At 44.4% G+C, this 12,358-nt stretch overlaps 1 protein-coding gene and 1 pseudogene across 1 annotated transcript; both read left to right on the top strand.

The window, feature by feature from the left end:
• The first annotated feature begins 51 nt into the window (after positions 1-51).
• LOC121571503 (elongation factor 1-alpha) lies at positions 52-4,156 on the top strand. Its single transcript, XM_041883001.1, has 8 exons — positions 52-159; positions 749-898; positions 1,551-1,730; positions 1,841-2,137; positions 2,283-2,433; positions 2,534-2,790; positions 3,090-3,324; positions 3,678-4,156. The coding sequence occupies exons 2-8, from the start codon at positions 755-757 to the stop codon at positions 3,800-3,802; spliced, it is 1,389 nt and encodes a 462-aa protein (XP_041738935.1). The 5' UTR covers positions 52-159; positions 749-754; the 3' UTR covers positions 3,803-4,156.
• An 87-nt stretch (positions 4,157-4,243) lies between these two features.
• On the top strand, positions 4,244-12,037 carry LOC121571505 (annotated as a pseudogene).
• Positions 12,038-12,358: the final 321 nt, after the last annotated feature.

Genomic DNA, 12,358 nt, shown 5'->3' with positions numbered 1-12,358 from the left:
CTGACTCAACCAATGGCACTTTATTTTTCATGACAGCAGTGCTGTAGCGCTAGCTGTTCTCCCGCCCCCCCACTGCACCCATATAAAAAGAGATGTGGGCTCATATTCTGTCCTTTTTCTCCGGTCTAAAGCAGGAATACCAGTTCTATCTTGTCACAGGTTAGTGAAGAAAATGCTCATTTCTGAACGTAATTGGCACGTAGCTACACTAATTACCTCAATACTGCTAGACTTAAATTGAGGCATGGTTATGAAAGTGTTTTTGCCAGGCTGCCTGTCTCTTGGGCGCATGATTTAGAACCAGTTTAATTTGCACAAGATGAGTAACTACTCGTTTTCATTTGGGGTAAACAGTCTTTCTCATTGCATACCACTATTTGAAGTTGAGTGGGTTATTGCATTCATGGGAAACTAGAAGTGTAACGCAATTGCCTTAATATTATAGCCTAGCTAGAATTTGAATAGTTGCTATGTGCACCACTGCCTTCACGGTCATAGCGCGCGTGTCGTTGATTTGCCTCAACATGGCCGGCTTGCTAGTCTTATGACTTAACATGGAGGGCGGTGGGAGGGGAATGATTTGCGGATAGCACATGGTGCATGCGTCAGTGGCGCATATCATCGGCGATCTGTCGAATTCACAAATTGTATACACCATTAATTTATACTCCCGTAACCATGTCGGCAATATGTATTTTGTGTAAATATATTTGTACATCGGTAGTTATGTCAGTTTCCTTTTCATCAGTAAATCATGGGAAAGGAAAAGATCCACATCAACATTGTGGTCATTGGCCATGTCGACTCCGGCAAGTCGACCACCACCGGACATCTGATTTACAAATGCGGAGGCATTGACAAGAGAACCATTGAGAAGTTCGAGAAGGAGGCTGCTGAGGTATGTTTGGGAGCCCTGACATTTTCTATGGATTCTGAGTTGGCTGATAATGTTGCTATGAATTGCGATGTTACATAACGGGTGTGGTTAGAACAAAATCCTTAAATCGAATGCTTTGATACGAGCGCCACCTACTGTACAAACTATTGCTGTCAGGTGTGGCCATTCATTGTGCACTAAAGGAAAACGATGACATCTAAAATATTTATTTGATTGTATCATTGATAAAATGTTATTTTAATCTGTGATTAAAAGCGTATTTAAATCTAATCTGTTTTCATTTGTCAAAGGCCATTATGACACGTATTGGGGAGCACTCAAACATGAATGTTTGCAAATGTAATTGAGTGGTCTGTTTGACTAGTCAAGACATGGATTTTGTTAACTGGATAGACTTTTATTGCTCAACTAACGGGAGAAGATCAGATAAGGCAGTCATTTTGTTAATGGGATGGATTGTCAATTTGCAAGTCATGAGTAATAATACTGTTGTAAATAGATTGAGTGATTTGCATTTCAGTAAATGACGAACTGGTACAAAATTATCACACTTTTTTTAGTAGGTGTAATTGGATAGATTTGATCTAAAAACATTACAGAACTGTGTAGACATAAGTACAATAAAAGCCAACTTTATTCTCTGCTTGTGTAGATGGGCAAGGGCTCTTTCAAGTATGCCTGGGTGCTGGACAAGCTGAAGGCTGAGCGTGAGCGTGGTATCACCATCGACATTTCCCTGTGGAAGTTCGAGACCGCCAAGTATTACGTCACCATCATTGATGCCCCCGGACACCGAGACTTTATCAAGAACATGATCACTGGTACCTCTCAGGTAAAGACAAGCTTTAATGTCCAATCTGTTTCCTAACTGAAATGATCTATCAGTAGTGGCATTTTACCACAAGGTTTGGAGTGTCAATATCTATGACCTCATCTCCTCAGGCTGATTGTGCTGTGCTGATTGTTGCTGGTGGTGTGGGTGAGTTTGAGGCTGGTATCTCCAAGAACGGCCAGACCCGTGAGCACGCTCTCCTCGCCTACACTCTGGGAGTCAAGCAGCTCATTGTTGGAGTCAACAAGATGGACTCTACAGAGCCCCCGTACAGCCAGAAGCGGTTTGAGGAGATCCAGAAGGAGGTCAGCACCTACATCAAGAAGATCGGCTACAACCCCGCCACAGTTGCCTTTGTGCCCATCTCTGGATGGCATGGGGACAACATGCTGGAGGCTAGCCCCAACGTGAGTAGCCCATCTACACAAAGTAAACTATACCACAGCAGTGTAGGTCTAGGTGGTTATATGCGTAAATGATTAGGTCTGGAACTTTATAGAAGGGTAAGCAAGTCTGTAATTTTTATCATGTTTCTTCTGTTGCCCGTTGCAGATGGGCTGGTTCAAGGGATGGAAGGTGGAGCGTAAGGAGGGTGGCGCTAGCGGTGTGACCCTTCTGGAGGCTCTGGACTCTATCCTGGCCCCCTCCCGCCCCACAGACAAGCCCCTCCGTCTGCCCCTGCAGGACGTCTACAAAATTGGCGGTAAGAACCAGTCATGGATCAATATGTTTCAATATACTGGTTATTTTCTTTAGACGTGAATGGGTAAGGGTCTTGTGGTTAAATACTTGTTTCCCCTCAGGTATTGGAACAGTACCAGTGGGCCGTGTGGAGACTGGCACCCTGAAGGCCGGTATGATCGTTACCTTCGCCCCCGCTAATGTCACCACTGAGGTGAAGTCTGTGGAGATGCACCACGAGACCCTGGAAGCGGCTCTCCCCGGTGACAATGTCGGCTTCAACGTCAAGAACGTGTCTGTCAAGGATATCCGTCGTGGCAACGTGGCTGGAGACAGCAAGAATGACCCCCCAATGGAGGCCGGCAACTTCACAGCTCAGGTGAGAGATGGGACTGATTTTGAATGTAGGTTTTGTAAAGATAATAGAAAATATTAATATTCTAAGTTTACTTTACTACATGTCTCGTTTCTGGCCATAAATTAGGAATAATAAAAATAAAAAAGTGCACTCTTAAAAATCATAATCAAGCAATGAGAAAAATGTGAGTTATTCCTTTTTATTTATTTTTTACAGAACCACCCTAGTTTTCTGAATTCAGTTTTGCCACGTCCCAACCTCCTGTCACTGTAGTTCTAGAGTCCAGCCCATCCTTACCCAACCTTTACCCCAATCTCCAGGTCATCATCCTGAACCACCCCGGCACCATCTCCCAGGGCTATGCCCCCGTGCTGGATTGCCACACCGCTCACATCGCCTGCAAGTTCAGCGAGCTCAAGGAGAAGATCGACCGCCGTTCCGGCAAGAAGCTTGAGGACAACCCCAAAGCCCTGAAATCTGGAGACGCCGCCATCATTGTCATGGTGCCAGGAAAGCCCATGTGTGTGGAAAGCTTTGCCGCCTACCCTCCCCTCGGTGAGTCACACACCAATGCCTAATGATGACGATTATGAGTTTTATTTATACAGTGCTATTGGAAAAACGGAATGTTACGTGGGGGTTCCCATCACTGTAAAGGACCCATCTGGGTAATGCAGCCTTTTGATGTTAAAAGAACTCCCCACACATGTACTGTTGCATTGCTTGTAAGATGGCGAAGAGAACTTACTAGTCTCAATACCTTACAATAGCACTTACAAACACAGTGAAGTAGGAACTACAATGACTTCTGGAATATGCTGACAGTCCATTTAGCAAAACCAATTTAGCCTATTACACACGCATCACATTCAGACCCGTCCAGTAACCATTTCTCTTCACTGTTGCAGGTCGTTTCGCCGTGCGTGACATGAGGCAGACCGTTGCCGTTGGTGTCATCAAGGCTGTCGACAAGAAGGCTGCCAGCACTGGCAAGGTGACCAAGTCTGCCATTAAGGCCACCAAAGCCAAATGAATTCCTGCTCCAGACATCCAGCAACAACAAGGCGTGTCACCAGCATCCCATCCTGCAGTGTCTCAGAACCTGAGCTCTCTACTCAAGGACTGGCTAATGCTAATAAAAACCCATCGCAAAAGTTTTCGCAGGAAAGGAAAGCAAATGTTCGAAGAATAATGCTTTAGGGAAAATAATGATAAAACCAAAAAATAAAAAACATGAACATTAACTGTCAAAACGCTGCTGTTTCTTGTTTTTCATAAGCCAAAATGCTGAATCAGTTACTGTTTGATACATACTGCTATCTATCAAGAAATATGTTGTGTTAGAATATGAAAATAAAGTCTGATTTCTGTTGCTGTGAAACCTTGAGCTAGTTGTCAGATTTTGGATTGATTTGCTGAAAACGCTCCATTGGTTTACAATATTATCTACAAATTGCTTTGGGGAATATTCAATAGATATGATTCACTGCCTCGGTTTTAAGCATTCTCCTTTGAGTTACATCAGAAATGTAAATTATGTTGATCAATACTGTAGATGCATACTTTCAGAAAATAGTTTGCCCTGTAGGAAATTGTACACCAGTCAATGTCGTCTACTGTTAAGTTATGGGGTTGTGACAAAGATAAACTAATTGGCAGTGTAGTTTTCCTACAAAAGCTTCCTCACAAATGGGCAAGCTTTCACAAACCTAGTAGAGCACAACATTTCTTTATGACGCCACATATACAATCCTCTGATGAAAACCTCTTTCTTACAGTTATACTTTCAGTATCAACCCCTCACCTGGAATGCATTTGTGCGATCCGTATTCCACCTCGACAAAGGCGGGGCAATGCTCTATTTTCTTTGATTAATTTGTGACATACTTGGGAAATAGAAAGGGAATAGTGGCAGGAAACTGAGATATGCTGTCACAGAGAGGAGGAACACAGTAAGTGAGCTGACACGAAGAAGCACAATAGCGACGTCTCAGCCTGTCACCCTACCAAGCTAATATTTGTGACAAAGACTGCAATAGCAGGTAAGTCTTCACAACCTGTGTAACATTTCACAATGGTTGAATGTTTCTTTAACAATCAGTCTGGGAGTATGAATAAAATGTTACAAGCGAAGTTGTCTTAAATAACATGTAGCCTGGCCTGGGGTCGTTGTGGTTCAGGTAAGATCTTGGTGTCACGACTTCCTCCGAAGCTGCCTCCTCCGCGTTCGTCGTCACCCGCCTTCTAGCCACTGCCGAGCCATATCTCATCATTCCATTTGTCTTGTCATTACACAAACCTGGTTCATATTCCCCTCATTAGTACGTGTTTAAGTGTTACCTCTGCCCCCTTGTCCTAGTGGGTGATTGTGAGGATTAGTAGCTCGGTTGAGCTCAGTATTTTGTAATGCCGGGGTATTTTCCCCGTATGCATATTTGTTCCAGTGCGCCTGTTTTGCGCACTGGACTGGTTACGATGGATTACGGAACAAACTCTGTATACTGGGATTTACCCTCCTGCGCCTGACTCCTTCAAATCACGCATCACACTTGGAAAACACAATTATGGCAGGACCTCAGCATTACTGTCATTGTACTAAAATGACATAACTTAGTAATGTATTATGATCTCTGTGGTACTATGTTTATAAGCACCCACTAAAGACTGAGTGAGGTAGTTTTATTATTGAGCAGTCCTATCCCATATACTTTCAACCAAGAAGGAAGAGGATATTCAAATTATATTTATGTCATACTTGCAGATCAAGTTTCTCTGAATTGATTTGTGTTTGTGTGCATGTGTGTTGATCAACGTAGAAAGATGAACAGAAGCACACCTCAGAGGGGATCATCCTCCAGGAGACAGAGCTCAGTTCCATCCACACCCTCTGGAGAGCACCAGAAATTCCTCCATCACGGGCCCTCGGAAGGACCCCGACCTCCAACCTAGCCTGGGCAGAGAGGCCGAGGAGGGTGGGTATCTGGACGGAGATGGAGGTAGCCCTATAGAGGACTCTCAGACTGTGGAATTGCTGGGTCAGGATGATGGAAACGCCAGTGCCACACCCACCTCACACCTCCCTCAGCAGAGAACACACATGGCAGGTAATAGCACGGTAGACCTGCTTGCTTCAATGGTATTGTTGATTGTCCTCATCTGATGTGTGTATCATTGTATGTCAAAGATGCTAAGACAATCAGTAACATGTTATATTCCTTAATCTATCCAGAATTTCCTCTGAGACAGAAAGGTGTTTTGTAGATGAAGTTCATGTGTGCTCATCTGAGACAGTCCAGCCAATACATAAATCTGCCCACAACCCAGAACCCCACACCAGGGGATGAGCTGACCCCTATCTACCCAGAGCTGGCCCGCTGGATCAGGCTTCGTGCCCAGAACCTCAAGCTCCGCCAGAGTGACCGCCAGTGGGCCGTGGACCTGATCAACCATCTCCAGGAAGAAGCCTGCTGGTCTTCCTCAAAAACCGTGACGAGCAGTCCTACTTCCAGTCAGCCTCTTTACTCAGCAGTGGTTCATACAACTAGATGGTCAAGGTAACTCACACCATGAGACAGGATGTGTCTCTGGCAGGCGGCTCATTTAAAACACATTTTTAGTCATTTTAGCAGATCTTATCCAGAGCGACATACGGTTAGTGCATTTTTTTTTTTTCATACTGGCCCCCGTGGGAATCGAACCCACAACCCTGGCGTTGCAAGCGCCATGCTCTACCAACTGAGCTACACGGGACTACACATGAACACAAGAGAATAACCAACAGCAAATTATCCACATTTTCACTAAAGGTGTGTTTTGATAAACATGGATTAACCTTGAGTGACTGATTAGGCAGTATCGATGAGCTAATACTGAACCTTATTTTATACTAACAGCCACCCACACACCAATGCCCCACCTTAACGCTGATAGGAATGTTTACTGTCCGTCAACAAATTCTTTCCACAAACATATACAGCAAAAAACTATCCTCACCCCCAGACATATAGTATCACATACTGTACATAATAGGGAAATATGACATGCAAACATGGAGGTCCTTGTTCTTCTTGTGTTGAATGTCAAGTCTTGCTGTTTGTAAGTTTGTAAGTTCATCTGTTTCTGTCAAACCTGCCCTTTAGATTCAGTGAGTATACTTTACTGTTATTATAATCCTGTGAATGAAACTAAATAGTATGTAAATAGTACCTATTGCCATTGTGTGCCAACAGATCCACAACCCAAATGAGTTTGACATGATGCTGAAGCTCCAGTCTCTTTCCCGCCTCAAAATGACTGAGCTGGACCAATACCACGGCCTCTTCTACGAAGTCGCCCTATCCCGATCAACCCGTTCCCACATAAGGTCTTTCCTATTGGACGATGGGCTCACCATCTCAGCCAGCAAGATCATAAGTGAAATGCACCGTCTGGTCCGCAAGTTCATCAGGACCTACAGAGGTGTGGTAACTGGTCTATATTCACCTGAGAGTATACGAATGTAGTCATACAAATGCTCACATGCCCATACTGTATATCTTGTCCAACTGGTTTGTCTGTGGATGCTATGTTGTTGAGGGGTCAATATGATTATTTGAGCCTTAGAGGTCGGTGTGTCCACATCTCCAACCACCTATATATATAATAGTAATATAAATATGACATGACATTGCCTGTATGCGTTTGTGTGTTCTTTGATCACCAGTGCCTGGAAATAGCTGGCGTTGTGTTGTGAATAGGAAGCGTCCAAACTCCCCAGCAGTGACCCTTTCCCTGTTGTAGGTGGATAATGGGAAACAGGAAGTAGTTTCTGTGGATGTACAGTGAGGGAAAAAAGTATTTGATCCCCTGCTGATTTTGTATGTTTGCCCACTGACAAAGAAATGATCAGTCTATAATTTTAATGGTAGGTTTATTTGAACAGTGAGAGACAGAATAACAACAACAAATTCCAGAAAAACGCATGTCAAAAATGTTATAAATTGATTAGCATTTTAATGAGGGAAATAAGTATTTGACCCCCTCTCAATCAGAAAGATTTCTGGCTCCCAGGTGACTATTATACAGGTAACGAGCTGAGATTAGGAGCACATTCTTAAAGGGAGTGCTCATAATCTTAGCTTGTTACCTGTATAAAAGACACCTATCCACAGAAGCAATCAATCAATCAGATTCCAAACTCTCCACCATGGCCAAGACCAAAGAGCTCTCCAAGGATGTCAGGGACAAGATTGTAGACCTACACAAGGCTGGAATGGGCTACAAGACCATCGCCAGGCAGCTTGGTGAGAAGGTGACAACAGTTGGTGCGATTATTCGCAAATGGAAGAAACACAAAATAACTGTCAATCTCCCTCGGCCTGGGGCTCCATGCAAGATCTCACCTCGTGGAGTTGCAATGATCATGAGAACAGTGAGGAATCATCCCAGAACTACACGGGAGGATCTTGTCAATGATCTCAAGGCAGCTGGGACCATAGTCACCAAGAAAACAATTAGTAACACACTATGCCGTGAAGGACTGAAATCCTGCAGCGCCCGCAAGGTCCCCCTGCTCAAGAAAGCACATATACAGGCCCGTCTGAAGTTTGCCAATGAACATCTGAATGATTCAGAGGAGAACTGGGTGAAAGTGTTGTGGTCATATGAGACCAAAATGGAGCTCTTTGGCATCAACTCAACTCGCTGTGTTTGGAGGAGGAGGAATGCTGCCTATGATCCCAAGAACACCATCCCCACCGTCAAACATGGAGGTGGAAACATTATTCTTTGGGGGTGTTTTTCTGCTAAGGGGACAGGACAACTTCACCGCATCAAAAGGACGATGGACGGGGCCATGTACCGTCTAATCTTGGGTGAGAACCTCCTTCCCTCAGCCAGGGCATTGAAAATGGGTTGTGGATGGGTATTCCAGCATGACAATGACCCTAAACACATGGCCAAGGCAACAAAGGAGTGGCTCAAGAAGAAGCATATTAAGGTCCTGGAGTGGCCTAGCCAGTCTCCAGACCTTAATCCCATAGAAAATCTGTGGAGGGAGCTGAAGGTTCGAGTTGCCAAACGTCAGGCTCGACACCATAATGACATGGAGAAGATCTGCAAAGAGGAGTGGGACAAAATCCCTCCTGAGATGTGTGCAAACCTGGTGGCCAACTACAAGAAACGTCTGACCTCTGTGATTGCCAACAAGGGTTTTGCCTCCAAGTACTAAGTCATGTTTTGCAGAGGGGTCAAATACTTATTTCCCTCATTAAAATGCAAATCAATTTATAACATTTTTGACATGCGTTTTTCTGGATTTTTTTGTTGTTATTCTGTCTCTCACTGTTCAAATAAACCTATCATTAAAATTATAGACTAATCATGTCTTTGTCAGTGGGCAAACATACAAAATCAGCAGGGGATCAAATACTTTTTTCCCTCACTGTAGTTCCCGCCCTGGAAGTGCCCTCCTCACAGGGCTGGCCTCTGGCTGCCCACACCGGCCCAGATGTGGACAACTGGCTGGGGAAGAAGACTCGGCGCTCTCTCACCCACTAAACTTGCTTCTTTGTACCCAAGAAACCACAGGGGCGTAACCTTAGTGAGGCAGCTAAAGGTGTGCGCATCATTGTTGTTTTGTGCCAGAGCCATATACAGTGGGGAAAAAAAGTATTTAGTCAGCCACCAATTGTGCAAGTTCTCCCACTTAAAAAGATGAGAGAGGCCTGTAATTTTCATCATAGGTACACGTCAACTATGACAGACAAAATGAGAAAAAAAAATCCAGAAAATCACATTGTAGGATTTTTAATGAATTTATTGGCATATGATGGTGGAAAATAAGTATTTGGTCAATAACAAAAGTTTCTCAATACTTTGTTATATACCCTTTGTTGGCAATGACACAGGTCAAACGTTTTCTGTAAGTCTTCACAAGGTTTTCACACACTGTTGCTGGTATTTTGGCCCATTCCTCCATGCAGATCTCCTCTAGAGCAGTGATGTTTTGGGGCTGTCGCTGGGCAACACAGACTTTCAACTCCCTCCAAAGATTTTCTATGGGGTTGAGATCTGGAGACTGGCTAGGCCACTCCAGGACCTTGAAATGCTTCTTACGAAGCCACTCCTTCGTTGCCCGGGCGGTGTGTTTGGGATCATTGTCATGCTGAAAGACCCAGCCATGTTTCATCTTCAATGCCCTTGCTGATGGAAGGAGGGTTTCACTCAAAATCTCACGATACATGGCCCCATTCATTCTTTCCTTTACACGGATCAGTCGTCCTGGTCCCTTTGCAGAAAAAACAGCCCCAAAGCATGATGTTTCCAACCCCATGCTTCACAGTAGGTATGGTGTTCTTTGGATGCAACTCAGCATTCTTTGTCCTCCAAACATGACGAGTTGAGTTTTTACCAAAAAGTTATATTTTGGTTTCATCTGACCATATGACATTCTCCCAATCCTCTTCTGGATCATCCAAATGCACTTCAGACGGGCCTGGACATGTACTGGCTTAAGCAGGGGGACACGTCTTGCACTGCAGGATTTGAGTCCCTGGCGGCGTAGTGTGTTACTGATGGTAGGCTTTGTTACTTTGGTCCCAGCTCTCTGCAGGTCATTCACTAGGTCCCCCCGTGTGGTTCTGGGATTTTTGCTCACCGTTCTTGTGATCATTTTGACCCCACGGGGTGAGATCTTGCGTGGAGCCCCAGATCGAGGGAGATTATCAGTGGTCTTGTATGTCTTCCATTTCCTAATAATTGCTCCCACAGTTGATTTCTTCAAACCAAGCTGCTTACCTATTGCAGATTCAGTCTTCCCAGCCAGGTGCAGGTCTACAATTTTGTTTTTGGTGTCCTTTGACAGCTCTTTGGTCTTGGCCATTGTGGAGTTTGGAGTGTGACTGTTTGAGGTTGTGGACAGGTGTCTTTTATACTGATAACAAGTTCAAACAGGTGCCATTAATACAGGTAACGAGTTGAGGACAGAGGAGCCTCTTAAAGAAGAAGTTACAGGTCTGTGAGAGCCAGAAATCTTGCTTGTTTGTAGGTGACCAAATACTTATTTTCCACCATAATTTGCAAATAAATTCATTAAAAATCCTACAATGTGATTTTCTGGATTTTTTTCCCTCAATTTGTCTGTCATAGTTGACGTGTACCTATGATGAAAATTACAGGCCTCTCTCATCTTTTTAAGTGGGAGAACTTGCACAATTGGTGGCTGACTAAATACTTTTTTTCCCCACTGTATGTATGACTCTGGATGTGGATCGTTTTTGTCATGACTGATACATTGAATGTGAATGTTATTTTCCCTTTCATTGAAATGTTGCTGCTTTGTCTCCTGCAGAGAGTTGGAGGATTTCCTTTTCTCACATAGAAAAGGAACTAATCAAGACTCATGGGAACAAGAGGACCTGCTGTGAGAGCTCTGCCACCAGAATTCACTCTACTACACCATTTACTATCACCTGTGACTCATTTAGCCCTAATACTGAACAAATACCTTTATGTGAAGTGATCGATATAATGAACAATACCTCTCTCTCCTCCTCTCCTTTAGTAAGAAGTGCTTCAAGCTCCTCAAGTGTCTGATCGAAGGACTGAAGCAACGCTACCCTCAAGAGCTGAATGCTCTGTGCTCCTACTACGGGAAAACAGCCTTCCTACACACCCCTCTCCATCAGTGCCCAGGACTGCCTGTGGGTGCCCCGTCAGCAGCCTGAGTGCTTCATGCACCTCCTAGGGGCCCTGGAGGGCTATGCAAGGAGTGGCTCTTTGTCTCAACCTCCAACCTCTTCGCCCCATCGACCTTCCCACGCAAAGCTCTGGTGTTTCTGACTGAGGCTCTGGAGGAGCAGAGAAGACAGGGGCTTCCCCTTTTAACGCCCCTAGCTCCTGCCCCACCACTGGCAGTACACTCCGACAGTAACTCCCAGCCCCAGCTATCACCTGTTGTACAGCCTCCTGTTATCCAGCCACCCCAAGTTATTAAGATAAAATCCTTTGAGCAAATGTTCAAAATTGTGGCTTTGGTTGTGGCTCTTGTCTCTGTTTGTTACCTTCTGTAGAGGTGTATATCCTGCCCATTGGTGGTAGGAAGTTGGCAGAGACAGTCTATCTACAACATAGGGTGCTAAAACTACATGCAGCTGTAGAAAATGGTATGCCATAAGATAGGATAGGATTCCAGATTTGTATTTCTCTCTAAATCATGTCTTTGCTCTAGATAAACACATTGAAACATTTAACCCAAAATGTAAAAAAAAATATTTTATAGTGCATTCGGAAAGTATTCAGACCCATCATTACATTAACATTTTAGTCATTTAGCAGACGCTCTTAACCAGAGCGACTTACAGGAGCAATTAGGGTTAAGTGCCTTGCTCAAGGGCACATTTACGTCATTTAGCAGACGCTCTTATCCAGAACGACTCACCAATTGGTGCGTTCACCCTATAGCCAGTGGGATAACCACTTTACACTTTTTTTGGGGGGGGTAGAAGGATTACTTTATCCTATCCCAGGTAATCCTTAAAGAGGTGGGGTTTCAAATGTCTCCGGAAGGTGGTGAGTGACTCCGCTGTCCTGGCGTCGTGAGGGAGCTTGT

Source organism: Coregonus clupeaformis, chromosome 8 (assembly GCF_020615455.1).
Source record: "Coregonus clupeaformis isolate EN_2021a chromosome 8, ASM2061545v1, whole genome shotgun sequence".
Lineage (NCBI taxonomy): Eukaryota > Metazoa > Chordata > Actinopteri > Salmoniformes > Salmonidae > Coregonus > Coregonus clupeaformis.
Note: the sequence above shows the minus strand (reverse complement) of the source record. Positions and strands in the feature narration are given on the sequence as shown.